Source organism: Lathamus discolor, chromosome Z (genome assembly GCF_037157495.1).
Source record: "Lathamus discolor isolate bLatDis1 chromosome Z, bLatDis1.hap1, whole genome shotgun sequence".
Taxonomy (NCBI): domain Eukaryota; kingdom Metazoa; phylum Chordata; class Aves; order Psittaciformes; family Psittacidae; genus Lathamus; species Lathamus discolor.
This window is the reverse complement of record NC_088909.1, coordinates 71,274,455-71,288,401: the sequence shown is the minus strand read 5'-3', so window position 1 is coordinate 71,288,401 and position 13,947 is coordinate 71,274,455. Positions and strand designations below refer to the sequence as shown.

Below are 13,947 nucleotides of genomic sequence, written 5' to 3'. Positions count from 1 at the left end.
ACTTGCATTTCACATAAATAATGATGTTAGAGCAAAAATCTTGACCCTACTTTTTCTTATATCTTCTGCTTTCAAACTGTAAACATTTATTTAAAAACTCTGAATTCAGTAGTGCATGAACCTGAAACATACACAGTTTTACTGTGTTATCTAAAATGTAAAAAAATAAGTTCAGTGGCCCAGGTTGTGAAAGGCAGTGAAATGGTAGTTTGTGATGTGTTGTCCATGAACTTACTAACACATGCATGGAGAAACTTTGGTTGCAGGAGTATCTACAGGCCATGCACATATCCCACCTCCCTCATTTGTGATTGGGTTATATGAAGGATGGCATACATCATATATTAAGGGATGAACATGCATGCATGTTCTTCATAACCTGAATTATCCTGGATTACTGGCAAAGTACCATGTTTCTTGTCACACATACAGCCACATTGAGCAGCTCCAAAAAATCATCTCTGTCACGTTGATAATAACTTGAAGGTAGGTTTTAAGTGTCCGTAAGACTGGATGGCAACCAGGGACTTCTTTGTTGGATGCAACAGACAAGAACCTGTCTGCCAAATGTGCTGTAGTTAGGTGATTGTGACCTAAGGTTACTGCAGTTGAGACCTCTGGAAGGGGCTGGCTGGTAACTAAGAAACATACCAAGTTGAAAAATAAGTCCACTTTTTGAGGTTGGTCTGCCTAGTGGAACCTCATTTCAGGAACTGAGGCACTCACTCCTTGCTGGACAGAGCTATAAAATACAGAGGCTGAAAAGCATAACTTTTCTGGGTAAAATGGCAGCAGATAGTTTAATACTCTTGATGAACCTAAAGGGCAGCTGGTAAAGTAATGGCCAACACAGTATTCATCAGATTGCATTTGCTATGTGTCAGAATAGTGGGATGTAGCCTGAATTTTGTGTGTCTGAGACTACAAAGATTCAGGCTTTGACAGCTAATGGGGTGTGGCAATTCTAATGGGAAAGCGGCTTGCAAAAGTGGTATCAAGGAGCTTTTGTTGGTTCCAAGTTAGCTAAAGTCACCTTCAGCACTTCTCAAGAACACAGTGCTACTGAGAAGAGAAGAAAGCCTTTTAGAAAACAGGAATTTGCAGTTGGATAGTTAGTTAGCCAGTCAGTCAGACCCTTTTGTAGGCAGACTACAGAAACACTGCACTGATACTCTCGCTGTACAGGTAAGATACTCCTGCAGCCTATGCATCCTCAAAATGGGACCACATACGGAAGTAATATGTTATAGGAACTGAGGAAGCAGAATATTGCCTTAAATTAGTTAAAGAGTCAGTCTCTGTGGCAGTGCTTATCAGTAATTTTTGGAAGACTGAAGCAGATACTAAGAAAGCATGAAAGTGTAACTGCGCAAGGCAGGTTCTCAGATATGTGTGGTGCTCTAGATCTATTAAAATGTATAGATTTTTAATATTCTGTCCTTAACAACAAAATATAAAATAGGTGTTTTCTCTTTAAATAACAAATTTAATCAAAATACATCTTGCTAAGTTTACAAAAAAAATGCCTTTCTTGATCTATTTATGAGAAATAGATGCTTCATTAACTCCTACATCTTTAGAACCTTGGTGGTTTGCATAGTTATTTTTCTGCCAGGAACAAAACCCTTTGTATTTCTGGCTTGATTTTTCATCCTCCGGGTAGATGACCACCTTCGGTTTTGTTTGGAAAAGTGACTGACATACCACTCACTTCCCAACTACTCGTGAAATTTTAAAATTCCTCAACATTTAATCTGTGCCCACTGAGAATTTGTGAAAAAAAGTACCAAAGAAGAGGGCAAGGCCTGGAATGACATCCATAGCAGCATTTTTCGTTTACTTTTCATAGGCATTCAGTATTTTTGATACTTTAAGTAGAAATATTCATCCCCACAAAGAAGTCCATGGAGTTCCAGCAGAAATGAGAAAATACCTTTGGTATTGGAATTTCATAAATATAAATTGCTAAGAATCTCAGGAGAAGCCTATTGTGCACAGCAATGGTCAGGAGCTTTTGCGGATGACTCACTAGGTAGCATGTAAGCTATTTGGTTTATTACAGTGTGTTTTCTCTGTGAACAAAATGAACTGCACTTCTGTAATGCTACCTGGTTATGGGTTTTCTCATCGTGAAATTGCAGCGCATCTGCCAGTACTGATCTCCAGACTCTTTGGATAATCATAATAAATTGCAGTCCTCCAGTCCTGGACTCAAGACTAGATGTTTGGATTTCTACCCCAACAAAGAGGAAAGCAAAGGCCCAAAGTCACCATATGTACTTCAGGGGACCACACTAATCCTAGAACTGTGATATTCTCCATTACTTCTCACAGGCAAAAAATGGTGCTCATCCTGAGGTTAAGCAACAGTAAGGGCAGGCTTACGAAGTCAGTGACAAGGCACGTGTCAGAATTTCAGCACTGACTAATGCGAATGATATATGCAAGTCATTTGCTTGAACACTAGTCTGGGGAGGATGGAAATTCAATGAAGAAAGGGAGAGCATTTTTTCGTTTGTTTTTCTGAATTTGGTATTGAGATGTGCTGTGACCCTGTAACTAACACTTAAGTTTTGGAAAAGTGCAAACCCTTTGCCAATGGCAAGTCTTGCATGGGAAGTACATAACCTCTAGCATCTGCTAAGTGCTTGTTTGTTTTTACAGTATTTACTGTGACAGTGTTTGCTTTGCTAGAACATGGATGATGAAAAAAGAGTCCTCTTTCATTTCTTTGGTAGATAAATAATTCCCACCCTATTGCCATTTTTCTAGGAACACAAATGCAACTTTGTAGTAAATGCTAATAAATTTAGTTGAAGTTGGTTAAAAAATAATTGATCAATTAGTTCCAAATTTATTCAGTATAGTTCTGAAAAATTAAAAGCTAAAAATCAATACACATAATATTAACACCAAAAACATTGAGAAGGACATCTGAAACTTTTAATATACCAAATGGTGAGATTTAAATGATGAAATATACAACAAGATTTGAGAAAAATATATGTTCCAACTATTTCTGTTTTCAGACATTCACAAGATACTTCCGGTCTCTTGACCACATGCTACTTTAGCATCCAGGATTTTCTCATCACCATTGGAGTCTGTGAAAACCCGATATCCTTCAGCCCCTAGAGAAACCATCACTGCACTACGAAGAAACTCAGGCTTTTGTAAAAAACACTTTTAAAATAAACTTCGGTTTAATTTAAAGAAAAATAAAAACAACGAACAGAACACAACTTCTGCTTCTCATTAAAGCCTGTGAAATTACAACAGTTTTACAATATCTTTCTGGAAATTTAAATAGGTAAGCATTTTATGTGAAACTTTGGCACTCTCAGACATAAAATGGCTGATATGCTTGCTATGCCATAGAAATGTGCATGTACATACAGAAAAATGACTTGCAAAGTGTTTGTACCTGTGATGAAAGATGTAAAATTATGTAACCTGGCATCAGCTTGTGTTAAATTCTTTATTTATATATGCCACTTCCTAAGTGTCACAGCTCCCGCACTTATAGCTAGATAGTATATGGTTTTACAGACACACTCTAAAATTGTGTTTTAATGATAGCCTCAAAATCTTGGAAAAATGCCTCAGATTTTACTTTTTTGTATTTTTGAAAGAGTTTTTATGAAGTGGTATGGTGATTTCCACATTGCTATTTTCTCAGTGTACTTTTGGCCCAAGCATTAAGTAGTTACTGAATTAGTAATTAGTATTCCACATAAAGAAACTCCTCCCACATGAGTAACTTTAGTGTGTGGATACTTCACAGTCTAGTGTCCTGCTTGCTCTCCCTGTAGCTCTTAGTATATTGTTAATGGCAGTCTATCATCAATTACTTCTTTGCTGGCTACTTGAGAAGTTGTGAACTTGAAACCAACTTTTACAGTATCAGTAAAGGCATCTTCCTTAAGTACAAGGGCTATTTATATATTGAATCCCACCAGACATTACAGGCTTGATGCTTTAATTACATGCTCAAAATTAAAACCAGTGATCACATTCATAAACCTATTGCCCTGTTGAGGGCTCAAAGACTACTGAAAACTGTTGTCTGGAGTGAGGGTGTAGGACATTGATAGCCTTCCTGGTTCCCTTGGAAGTTGTTTCTTTAAATTGAGAGAGGAATAAAGGGGAAAACCAGAAAGTGGGTAAGGGGTGTCTGTGGTAGAGAAGTTGTATTTTAGTAAAGAACAGCAGAATTGCTCTTGCTTCGAATGCTGACACATCAGACACCAAACCTTTCTGATAAAATTTGCACCCTTTGGGACCCTGGGTTCACAGGTGGCACAGCCACAGCAGTGTGCCATGTGGGAATTTCCAACTATTCCTGTTTTGAAATAATGCCACATCAGCCTCAGTCAGTCTGCTCCAGACTGCTGTTGGTGATGGCAATACACTTTACACTAATGCTCTTACCTCTGTTACTTACAGATCTTAAACTAGAATACTTACGGGGATTGGAAAGTATCAGATGACCAAGTCTAACGGAAGTGTCCTCTAAGAAGCAGCTTCCTTTTTCACAGTTCTTAGTGGAGTCAAATTTTTACTCCAAGACCTCCAAGCAGACAAGCAGATCTATTTTCCTCCTACTAACATGTATTTAGCACAGAATTACTGAAAGCAAAGACTAAAATAGTGTGAATAGGTTGCAGAAAATGAAGTCTGCAGCAGCTAAACTTGTCTGCCATTTCATTAATTTCTGCTGGCAGAGACCTGACTTTTTGCTTGCTTGTGCAACAGGAGACTAAATAAAGCTCACAATTACGGCTCTCTAAAATAGCAAACCAGGGCATACAGTGGTGGAGAGCTGGGGAAAGGAATTCGCCTTCTGGTTTTGTAGCCTAATGTAACCCAACTGTTATTTCGTATTTCCATCAGAACAACTGAAGAATTAAAAAGATCATCTGCGAAGGCTACTCAAGTCACAGTAGTATTTTCTAAGGCTAAGCCATATTTTAGTGATATTACTGATGTATGTGTTGAAAGACCATTATGCAAGGGAAGTATCCAATTTGATGATGTTTATGTCTGGCCTTTTGCCTCAATGATGGATTTTAACATGGCAGTCACTTTCTTGAGGTAAAATAAATCAGGTCCTATCACTTACTGTGAACGTTCTCTAAGACATGCTGAGAAAGGCAGCAATCAAGATAGTGATACAAAACATTGTTCTGCCATTCAAAAATCAGCATTAGGATAAACCAAATATTCTACAGCCTGTGATAACAAAATTATTAACCTCTAGTACACAATAGTCACACTTGTGCACAGTTAACTGACAGTTGTTGAGAGACTCCAGATACTTTGAGATAAATGGAATTTTATTTTTAGGGAGTGATTCCTCTTTATGATAGATGTATAAAAGTGCAATGTCTTAACTATTTACTGCATGCAGATCGTCTTTGTTAGAATCATATAATCTTATGCAGTAACTTAACTCTGCAAGAATACATTTGAACTCATCAATTAATGCCTCTCTTTAGTTGAGTGCCAGCCTGATCACTGCATTAACCACCTCATACAGGAATGTAGGATAAAACTTTCAGTAACTTCTTGGCAAACACAGTTCTCTATTGGCTAGGCAAACTAACTTATTAAGATGGACACTTTGGGCCAGTTTGGTGCATGTTAGCCTACTATATCCTTCAGTTGACTGTATCACAACTATAGTGTTAGTTTTGTTTTCTGAAATGTGTGTCTACAAGTCTAACTGGATCTGTCGCTTTCTGAAGTTATTCACAGTTTGTCTTTAATTCAGCTAGTATAATCAATTCAGTATGATAACCAGAACTGTATCTGATGTGTCAAGCAAACTTCTCTTTATGGCAAACAGGATAAAGGAAAGACACAGAAAAATAATCAGAACAAAACTGCAGAAGGAACATAAGATTAAGCAAAAAGTGCAGCCTTCTTCAGCTGTATTAATCAATTTTTCAATTTTAGCAGACCAATTTACATTTAATTCACAAGGATCAGAAAGTATTTCAGAGTTTACACACATAAAGCAGTACTGTAAAAGTGTTTCCTTTCAGTGGCAGCAAGCAATTAATCAGTGTGGTAAGACAAGTGTGCATGGAGAAGGAAAGAGTGCTTTGGACAAGGACACAGTAAACCTTTAATGTCATGCACAGTTGACATGGCATTTTAAACAACTGAAGAAGATGATTTCCTCCTTCCCTCCCCCCACTTTTTTTTTTTAAGATCTTACTGGAAACAAACAAGAACTATTTATTTGTTTTTCTGAGAGATGAAAGCCCAGTTCTTGTACTTCTCCACCTCTGACACCAAGCCGAATTGGCTGAAACCTCTGAGGATTAGACCAAATGAGCCAAGCAATAGCAAAAATGAGTGGGGTTTTTCACTTAGTTTATTGGCTGGACAAGTGGCAGGACTGACATAAATTGGAGGGAAAGCCCAGTGCAGCTGAGAACTGGGAACTGAGAGGGTCTTTGAGGCTAATTCCTTCTGTAGTAATGAGATATAAGAAGAGATTACTTGCCTTGATACCAGGTACTGACAACAGATGCGTTCCTGAGGAGCTGGCAGCTGTGTTAATTTATGGCAGCCTAAAAGTACTCTGGAACTCACAAGGTTTTGGGACAGTATCCTACAAAGCGGGTGGCAACTGGGTGATGAAATCATAGTATGTGATGTAAGGTTTTATCACAACTACGTACAATATATCACACAGATACAGTTTCTACATCTATTTCACGTACCTAAAGATCACCACTTACACTGTATTTTTGTTGACATTATCTTCACTGAGACATAAAGATAAAGTAAGTCCTTCCTCACTGATCCCTCCCCTTTACCCTCTGCAACAGCAAAATAAAATCAGGAACCATTAACTCAAGTCCTTGCTTAAGCAAACTGTTTGGACTTCAGCAATCTTACTTAAAACTGTTGCAATCACATAACAAACTAATTTTTGCAACTGACCTGAAATTCTAAGATCTTCATTATTGAAGAAAGAGATCCACTGACGGCTGATCAGATAACAAGACATGAAAAGCAACATGCAGGCATCTTTCCGTGATTCCTATCGTGACATAGGTGAACATAAAGATCAAAGTCTGTTTTTGCAGTACTACTGCAAACAGGCAAAATGCTTAAGAAATTCACCTTGCCACCTACAAATTCCCGAAGTTTTCTATTAGTGAGATACAGGTTATTATTTCTTTCCCCTCATGCTTCCAAGTTTCCATTGTAAACAAATACCCCCCCCCCCTCCCTTCTACTAATGCCGTCTCCACTGTAACAAATCTTACATGTTTTGAACATTCTGACTGTAATCTTCTGGAAAATTTAATATTTAAACAATGACGACAGAGCATGTGTAATTAAAAAGTAATAATGGAGTAATATATCTATCCAACATTTATCATAATAAGCATATGGGAGAACAATAAGCCCAAATAATGTTTCAGAAAAGCTAAATTTCAAAGAATTAAGATACTATAGTACAAAGTTATGGCCAAAAATAGTTATTTTTAACCAATATTTTTGAGGGGCAGTAACTGTACAATATGTTTTCAAAAACCCAACTTCTGTCCCTCAAACAACACACAATACATGCATTTAAATGACACTTTAAGAACAGCAAATATGATCTTTATTTTTAAATACTGTTTAAAAACATATCTGACACCCCATCCTGAAGGAAAAAAAAAATAAAATTGGTCAAATAAGGATTTCCTGTAGCACAGTAAATGAGGAATTCAGCAACAGACTTCATCTTAGACTATTTTGAGAGAAAAAACCCAAACCAACAGATTTACAGTAAGATTGACCTGGCTGACTTTCCATTTTTCACACTATCCTCAAAAATCTCCCTCTACTCCATTCTTCTGTGCAGCATGGCTACTGTGAAAAAGCTTAAGTGAAACTTACAGTAAAATCCCTTTACCTAGCTAAAGAGTGACCCTCAATGCATTGTTTACTATACAGAAATGTTTCTGGTTTGACTGATGAAACTCAAAATGTTATGGCTAACCAAGAGCCAAGAAAGAGGAAATACCAGTAGCTCCTCTTAAAACTAAACATATGGTTTTGCAAGATCCCCACTAAACTCACAAACTGGACAGGGACAGATGGCTTTACATGTTTAATGCATTTTACATTTTAGAATTTATGGTTTATGTCAGAAGAGGGACTGTATTTACAAAAGTGTGAACTTCTAAAAACCATAGTTAATTACCTACACCACGACATTTTAACTTTCTAACTTATGACAGCCTCTCTAAAATGTATTTACTCTACTGGTCTCTTAGCTAGAGGTAGGTCATTTTTAGGCCTTGTTAATATGCTGTGCACACTTCATTAGTTCACTAATGTATTAGTCTGCAGGACTACATGCACAGAGCTCCAAGAACAGCAGCACATATAATAAATTAATTGGCTAAATTTTATTTTTTCAAGTGGGTTAACATATCTTTATTTTCTCCTGATATTTCATTCTTTTGTGAAGAATGTGTTAACAAGGAAAGGGTCATGAGGCTGAGTAATCTGAAAGTCTTCTGAACCTTACAAACAAATGCTGGGAGTCCAGCAATGTCTTCATATGCAGCCCTTTCTCCCCATTTAGAGTTTTAGCAAATCATGCAGTCAGTTCTGACTGTTATCCAGCATAAAGAGTCTCTTCTCCACTTTCAAACTGTAAAAAGTGACTCATAATCATGTGGCAGTATGATTAAAAACTACAGTCCATACACCTTGACAATCAAAAGAGTCTGAATTATAAAAAGTAAACTGCCCTTATAGCTGCATCATCCTATATATGCAAGGACAGTGCCAGTTAATTTGTGAAAAAGGCAAGTTTAAAGTTTCTGTAAAACACGTATTACAGCTTTCTTGTGCTAGTGAACATCTATAATACACAGGTTCCCAAGACGTTTTCCTTCTCCCCCATATATGACATTCAAAGAAATCACTTAATTTTGGCAAAGTTAAAAGGGTTTCTGTCTTGATATTTCTGCCTTAGCTTCATATTAGAGGCACAAACTTCTGGACTCAAGCACTGTAAGGCATAGTAGAAACCACCAATTAAAACAACAGCACCACTACCACAACTGAATACACTGCAGGTGGGAACAGCTGCGTCATTTAAAAAGGAAATGTTTTTGTAAACTGTCACACTGCAATGCTGTGTTAGGTGATTTATGTAAAGCTTGCCTATTTGTTTTTTTGTGGTTTTTTTTTTTTTTCTTCCAGAACATGCTCAAATGATCTAAACATTGCTACAAATTTGATTTATCTAAAACATACCATAGCCCAGTGGCACACACTCTTAAAAACTTCTGCAATCACAATGTAACTATAAAGCATGAGTAAACTTCTGTTTTGTTTTTATACAAAACTTAGAACCACATTTCCTTCTCCCTCACCCAATATCCCATAACAAAACAAAACAAACTAAAAATCCCCAAACAAACCCAAACCTTAGCAAGACACCACCGTCTGGGGTTTTTTTGTTTGTCTGGGTTGGGTGTTCTCTGTGTGTGTGTGTGTGGTTTTTGTTTTTTTGGTTTGTTTTTTTTTTTTTTCCTTTTTTTGGCTATAGTCCCATTTATAGCACTAATCCCACTGTGGACAATGTATTCCTAAATTAAAAGAAGGGGTATTATCAACAGTGGAACTGTGTGAACAGAAACTCTGTTGCATTTATAGCAAGATCAGGACCGATTTTGTTATGCTGTATATGTAGAGTCGCTGCTCTGATCCCCTATTCAGAATGTCAGTGTCATCTTTTATAACCAAGATATACCTGCTTTAGCTTTATTAAGTAAAATGCTTTAACTCATTAAAATCATTAGCAATAGTGACTTTCTGGATGTTGTTGTTGTATTTAAGTTTTCTGCAGTTTCTGAAAAGACTGTTGATGTTTTGTATTTTTTCATGATATTTTTAGGGTAACAGCATACACTCATTAGTACTTCTGTACAATGATTTTGAAATATCTCTAAATTTACTTTTCTAATAAAGCTGATTAGAAAAGTAAAAGTAACCTAATGTGAATCTGCCAAATATAAATTAAATTTATATCTAAAGCTTATGCTCCAATCCTAGACATAACAACAAAAGTTCTAGTAAGACTGGTTTCTACATCTATATAAAGCCCTGACAAGATTTAAGCATTATTCTGAATGCAAATGGCCTCTGACTTGGTGTCTCCAATTTAGTTCTACTCAGGAATGTGCAAATGATTTTATACAGCACGATGCTAGTACCGCTCTCTACTATTTTTTTTTTTTGTAAATAAAAAACAACAACAAATCCCTAGTCAGAAATAAACTGACAAAATTTACATTCTTCTCTCTTAAAAAAGTAAATAAAATAACATTATTTAAAATGTGAATTAGCTATAAGACATACAATACAATTACAAAGATACATATCAATACAGCACATTCAATTTGCCAAAAATTAATGATTACAAAGCCAATATGGATGCCACCATATATATATATAGATGTATGTACAATGATTATAGCATTCATAATTGCACTATACCTACAACCAGTTTTAAATTACAAGGTGTTTTAAGAAGGAGCAAAAAATAACAACTGTTCTTATTATTGTTTGTTTAGATTTGGGAGGATTAGGGATAAGAAAGGTCTTATTAGTATTTATTGTTCAACTTCGGTGACTGATTAATAAGCCATTCTTTTCTCCACCTCCCATCTGCTGCTATGAGGCAGCAACTTCTGTGTTAAGTGCACTCTAGTGCTACTTGTCATTGCAGATAATCAACCCAATTATATATCTGAGCTTCTAGTTTTCTATTGCTTGCTAGCAATCGTGCACCTGGTCAGAAAACACCTTTCAATCTAAGCTGCAGAATAAAGGATCATCACTGTGTGCTGCATTTTTTGTTAAGAAAATTGCACATTTGAATTTCAAGAATGATTTTGTTTCATTTATATTAATAAATCTTTTCTAAAGAATGTTGACAGAGGCTATATTTTGCATGAAAGCCTATCAAATGTCTGTAAATCAGTTAGTTAACATGCAACCTTAACAAGAAAGGTTCCTGAATGTGATTTCTCATCAGTGATTTCTTGTTATACAACTAAAGGTGCCTTGATATTATTAAATAAAGCAATCTCATGCCATACCTGACATAAGGATTTAAATTGTCTTTAAATTAGTAGACCACACGCATATGCATGGTGCACCTTGTAGCATAGTCACTCACACTGTTGGTTTTGGCATTAGAAAATAGAACAATTTCTAAAAAAGGGAACATGAGAGCTGAAACTATGTTTATCACTTGGCAGTTGACTCAATCAGGTCAGTTCCCAACCCATCAGTTTGGCATTTCAATCTGTATCTTATGTTTCAAGAGTATTGTTTTTATAAAAAGCCAGATTTGGCAACATTAATCTTACACAATAAAAATAATTTTTCTATTGTGGAAAAAGAACACTTAAAAAAGCTCTAACTTAAGAATAAAACCCCACACAACTGAAAAAAAAAACAAACCACCCCACTGTTTCAGGCTGCAGCCACTGGGGAAGATGTAGTGTCTATGACATTTCTATTTGGCATTTGTGAATCAAAGAAGAAAAATAAATGGCACATGGCAAACGAAAAGATTCTAACATACTACACATATACATCCCAGGTGTGTCTTAATTATGTCATTACTGTCTTCTATGCATCTTTCTGAACATTTAATATCTTAGCTAACTGTAATTCTATTTTGCAATTCAAATATTCTAGTCTCAAAACTGAAGACAGAATTAAGACACCCCTGTTAAGAATTTAAAAATCACAGTATCAATACTTTTGATCCTTTAGATAAAGTACATACTATAAAATTAGAATGACTTATGATTTCAATTCATATGATAGTATTTTCCTGACCAAATAAATTCAACAGAAACTATTCCACCCAGGAATGCAGGGAAAAAAAAAAAAAAGGCCACTGTACCTTGTAAAAGATAAGAGGGAGAGGAAAGAGGGAGAGGGAAAGGGTCAGGGAAAGAGGACACCAGCTTGATTTTGCTTCATTAGCAAAACCTGCTATTCTTTGTAATGTATGACTGAGAATTTAAAATACATTGAGTCACAAGGTTTTGCCTAAAAAATGAGGAATGTGCTGTGAATGTACTTCAGCATCTTTTGTTTTTCCTCCATATAGTTTAAATTAAAATCATAACATTAACTACAAACTCTGTGGACATTCACAGAGTCCAGGCCAGCAATAAATTAGTATTATGCAAATTGTTTTCACAGATAATACAGTCCCTCTTGTGTATCTTCAATCACACAAACGTAGTTATGGAGGGCCTCCTAGACACAGTTAGACCAGGTTGTACTCCTTCAGGTTTAACTGTAGGATTGTGTCCTTGACAGCAGCAAAGACGAAGCGGATATTCTCTGTGTCTGTAGCGCATGTGAAGTGGGAGTATATAATTTTGTCACTGTCTGGGTTCAGGTCTACAAACATCTTCAGGATGAACTCTCGTGCCGCTTGTGCATCCCGTTGTGGTCCTGATAATTAGGAAGAGAAAGTCAGTTTTCTTAAAGACAATTCAGTACCTGGACCTCTTTTAACAGAAAACAAGAAAGGCTTAGTCTGTAGTCCTCATGTAAGAGGGTTAATCAGTATCATCAAACACTAGCTACTCTCTTCCTGGTAGGAACTATGAAAAATAAAGATGGAAGGAAATTTCATTAATTCTATCAAGTTAGAGCTATCATGTCGAAGCTGCTCTTTTGCTGATGATTATCCTCTTTCTTTGATAAGATAACATTTAAAACAGGGAACTTAAAACTACACAGAATGAAAACAGAGAAATTACATACACTAGTAAATCTTTTAAAAAAATGTTAACAGAATTGGTGAATGTTCAGTCTACATGTACTATATTTAAATTATACTTCAGTTATTTTAGCATGATAACACTTACTAGTTTTATAAGTATTTAATAGGTAGTGTAATGAAGCTAGTGAACTGTTCTGACACCATCAGAATTTCATTTATTTTAGTGATAATACAATATACATGCTCTCTAGCTGAAGCTGTTTGATTGCAAAAGGTTCATGTTCTAACAAATCACCTGTTATCTAAATTATGTATGATAATAATCCTATCAGATATAAACTAAGGTTGTAATTCTCAGAAGGACAGAGCTAAACCACATGTTCAGCTTTACAGAAGAGAGAAGGTAAAGTAATGACTTCCAGCCTGGAACAGTATGGATTCATTTACATTCACAGCCAAAAGACCAGTGCAGAAGCAAGAACATAGGACACAAGCTGTTGAAATTCTGTTCCATTATTCCAAACTACTTCCAAAGGCCATTATTCCCTTGCTCTCCTATTCCTGGAAGCTGTGTTTCTACAGAACATGCATGTTTTCTGTGTTGCTTCCTCCTCTTCCTTAGTCCTGTCATTACATGGTAATAGAAATACCTGCACTCAACACTTGTAGGTAGCTCTGCCCTTCAGTGCTTATGAAATCGGTACTCTGGGGGTTAGCACATGCCCACATAAGTTTTCAACTGCATGATAACCTATCTTTAATACTTCAAGATTACAATTGCTAACATTCCAATTTGGGTAACTATAAAATTTATGTAGGGAATGCATGGAAGAGAAATCATGTACTTTCTGGTGTGCTGCCAACGCATGTGGAGGTATGCACATGGACACATATAAACATATATGAACATACATACACCTATACAGATAACATATTTCCTGAGATTTGAGGATGTAAACAGATCATAAGCTCTCCAGGAGACTGTTCAATGCTTCTACAGCTTCTAACACACAACAGACTAGCCTTTGGCTTGGTCACCCAGCTCTATAGAAAGAGCAGCAATGGTAAGTCTCACACTGCCATGTTTAAATTTGCGGTATTTGTGAAGGAAACTCTTAAGACTTTCAAAGATATTGATTTCTTCAAAGTAAACCACTATT

The 13,947-nt window shown here is 36.2% G+C and overlaps 1 protein-coding gene across 1 annotated transcript in view; it reads right to left on the bottom strand.

Annotated features, from left to right (window-relative positions):
• Positions 1 to 7,613: 7,613 nt before the first annotated feature.
• Positions 7,614 to 13,947, bottom strand: part of LOC136005048 (guanine nucleotide-binding protein G(q) subunit alpha) — a 126,711-nt gene continuing 120,377 nt past the window's right edge. The window contains exon 7 of the mRNA XM_065662162.1: positions 7,614 to 12,513. Coding sequence (XP_065518234.1) covers positions 12,323 to 12,513 — 191 coding nt within the window. The 3' untranslated portion in view covers positions 7,614 to 12,322. The remainder of the gene's footprint in view (positions 12,514 to 13,947) is intronic.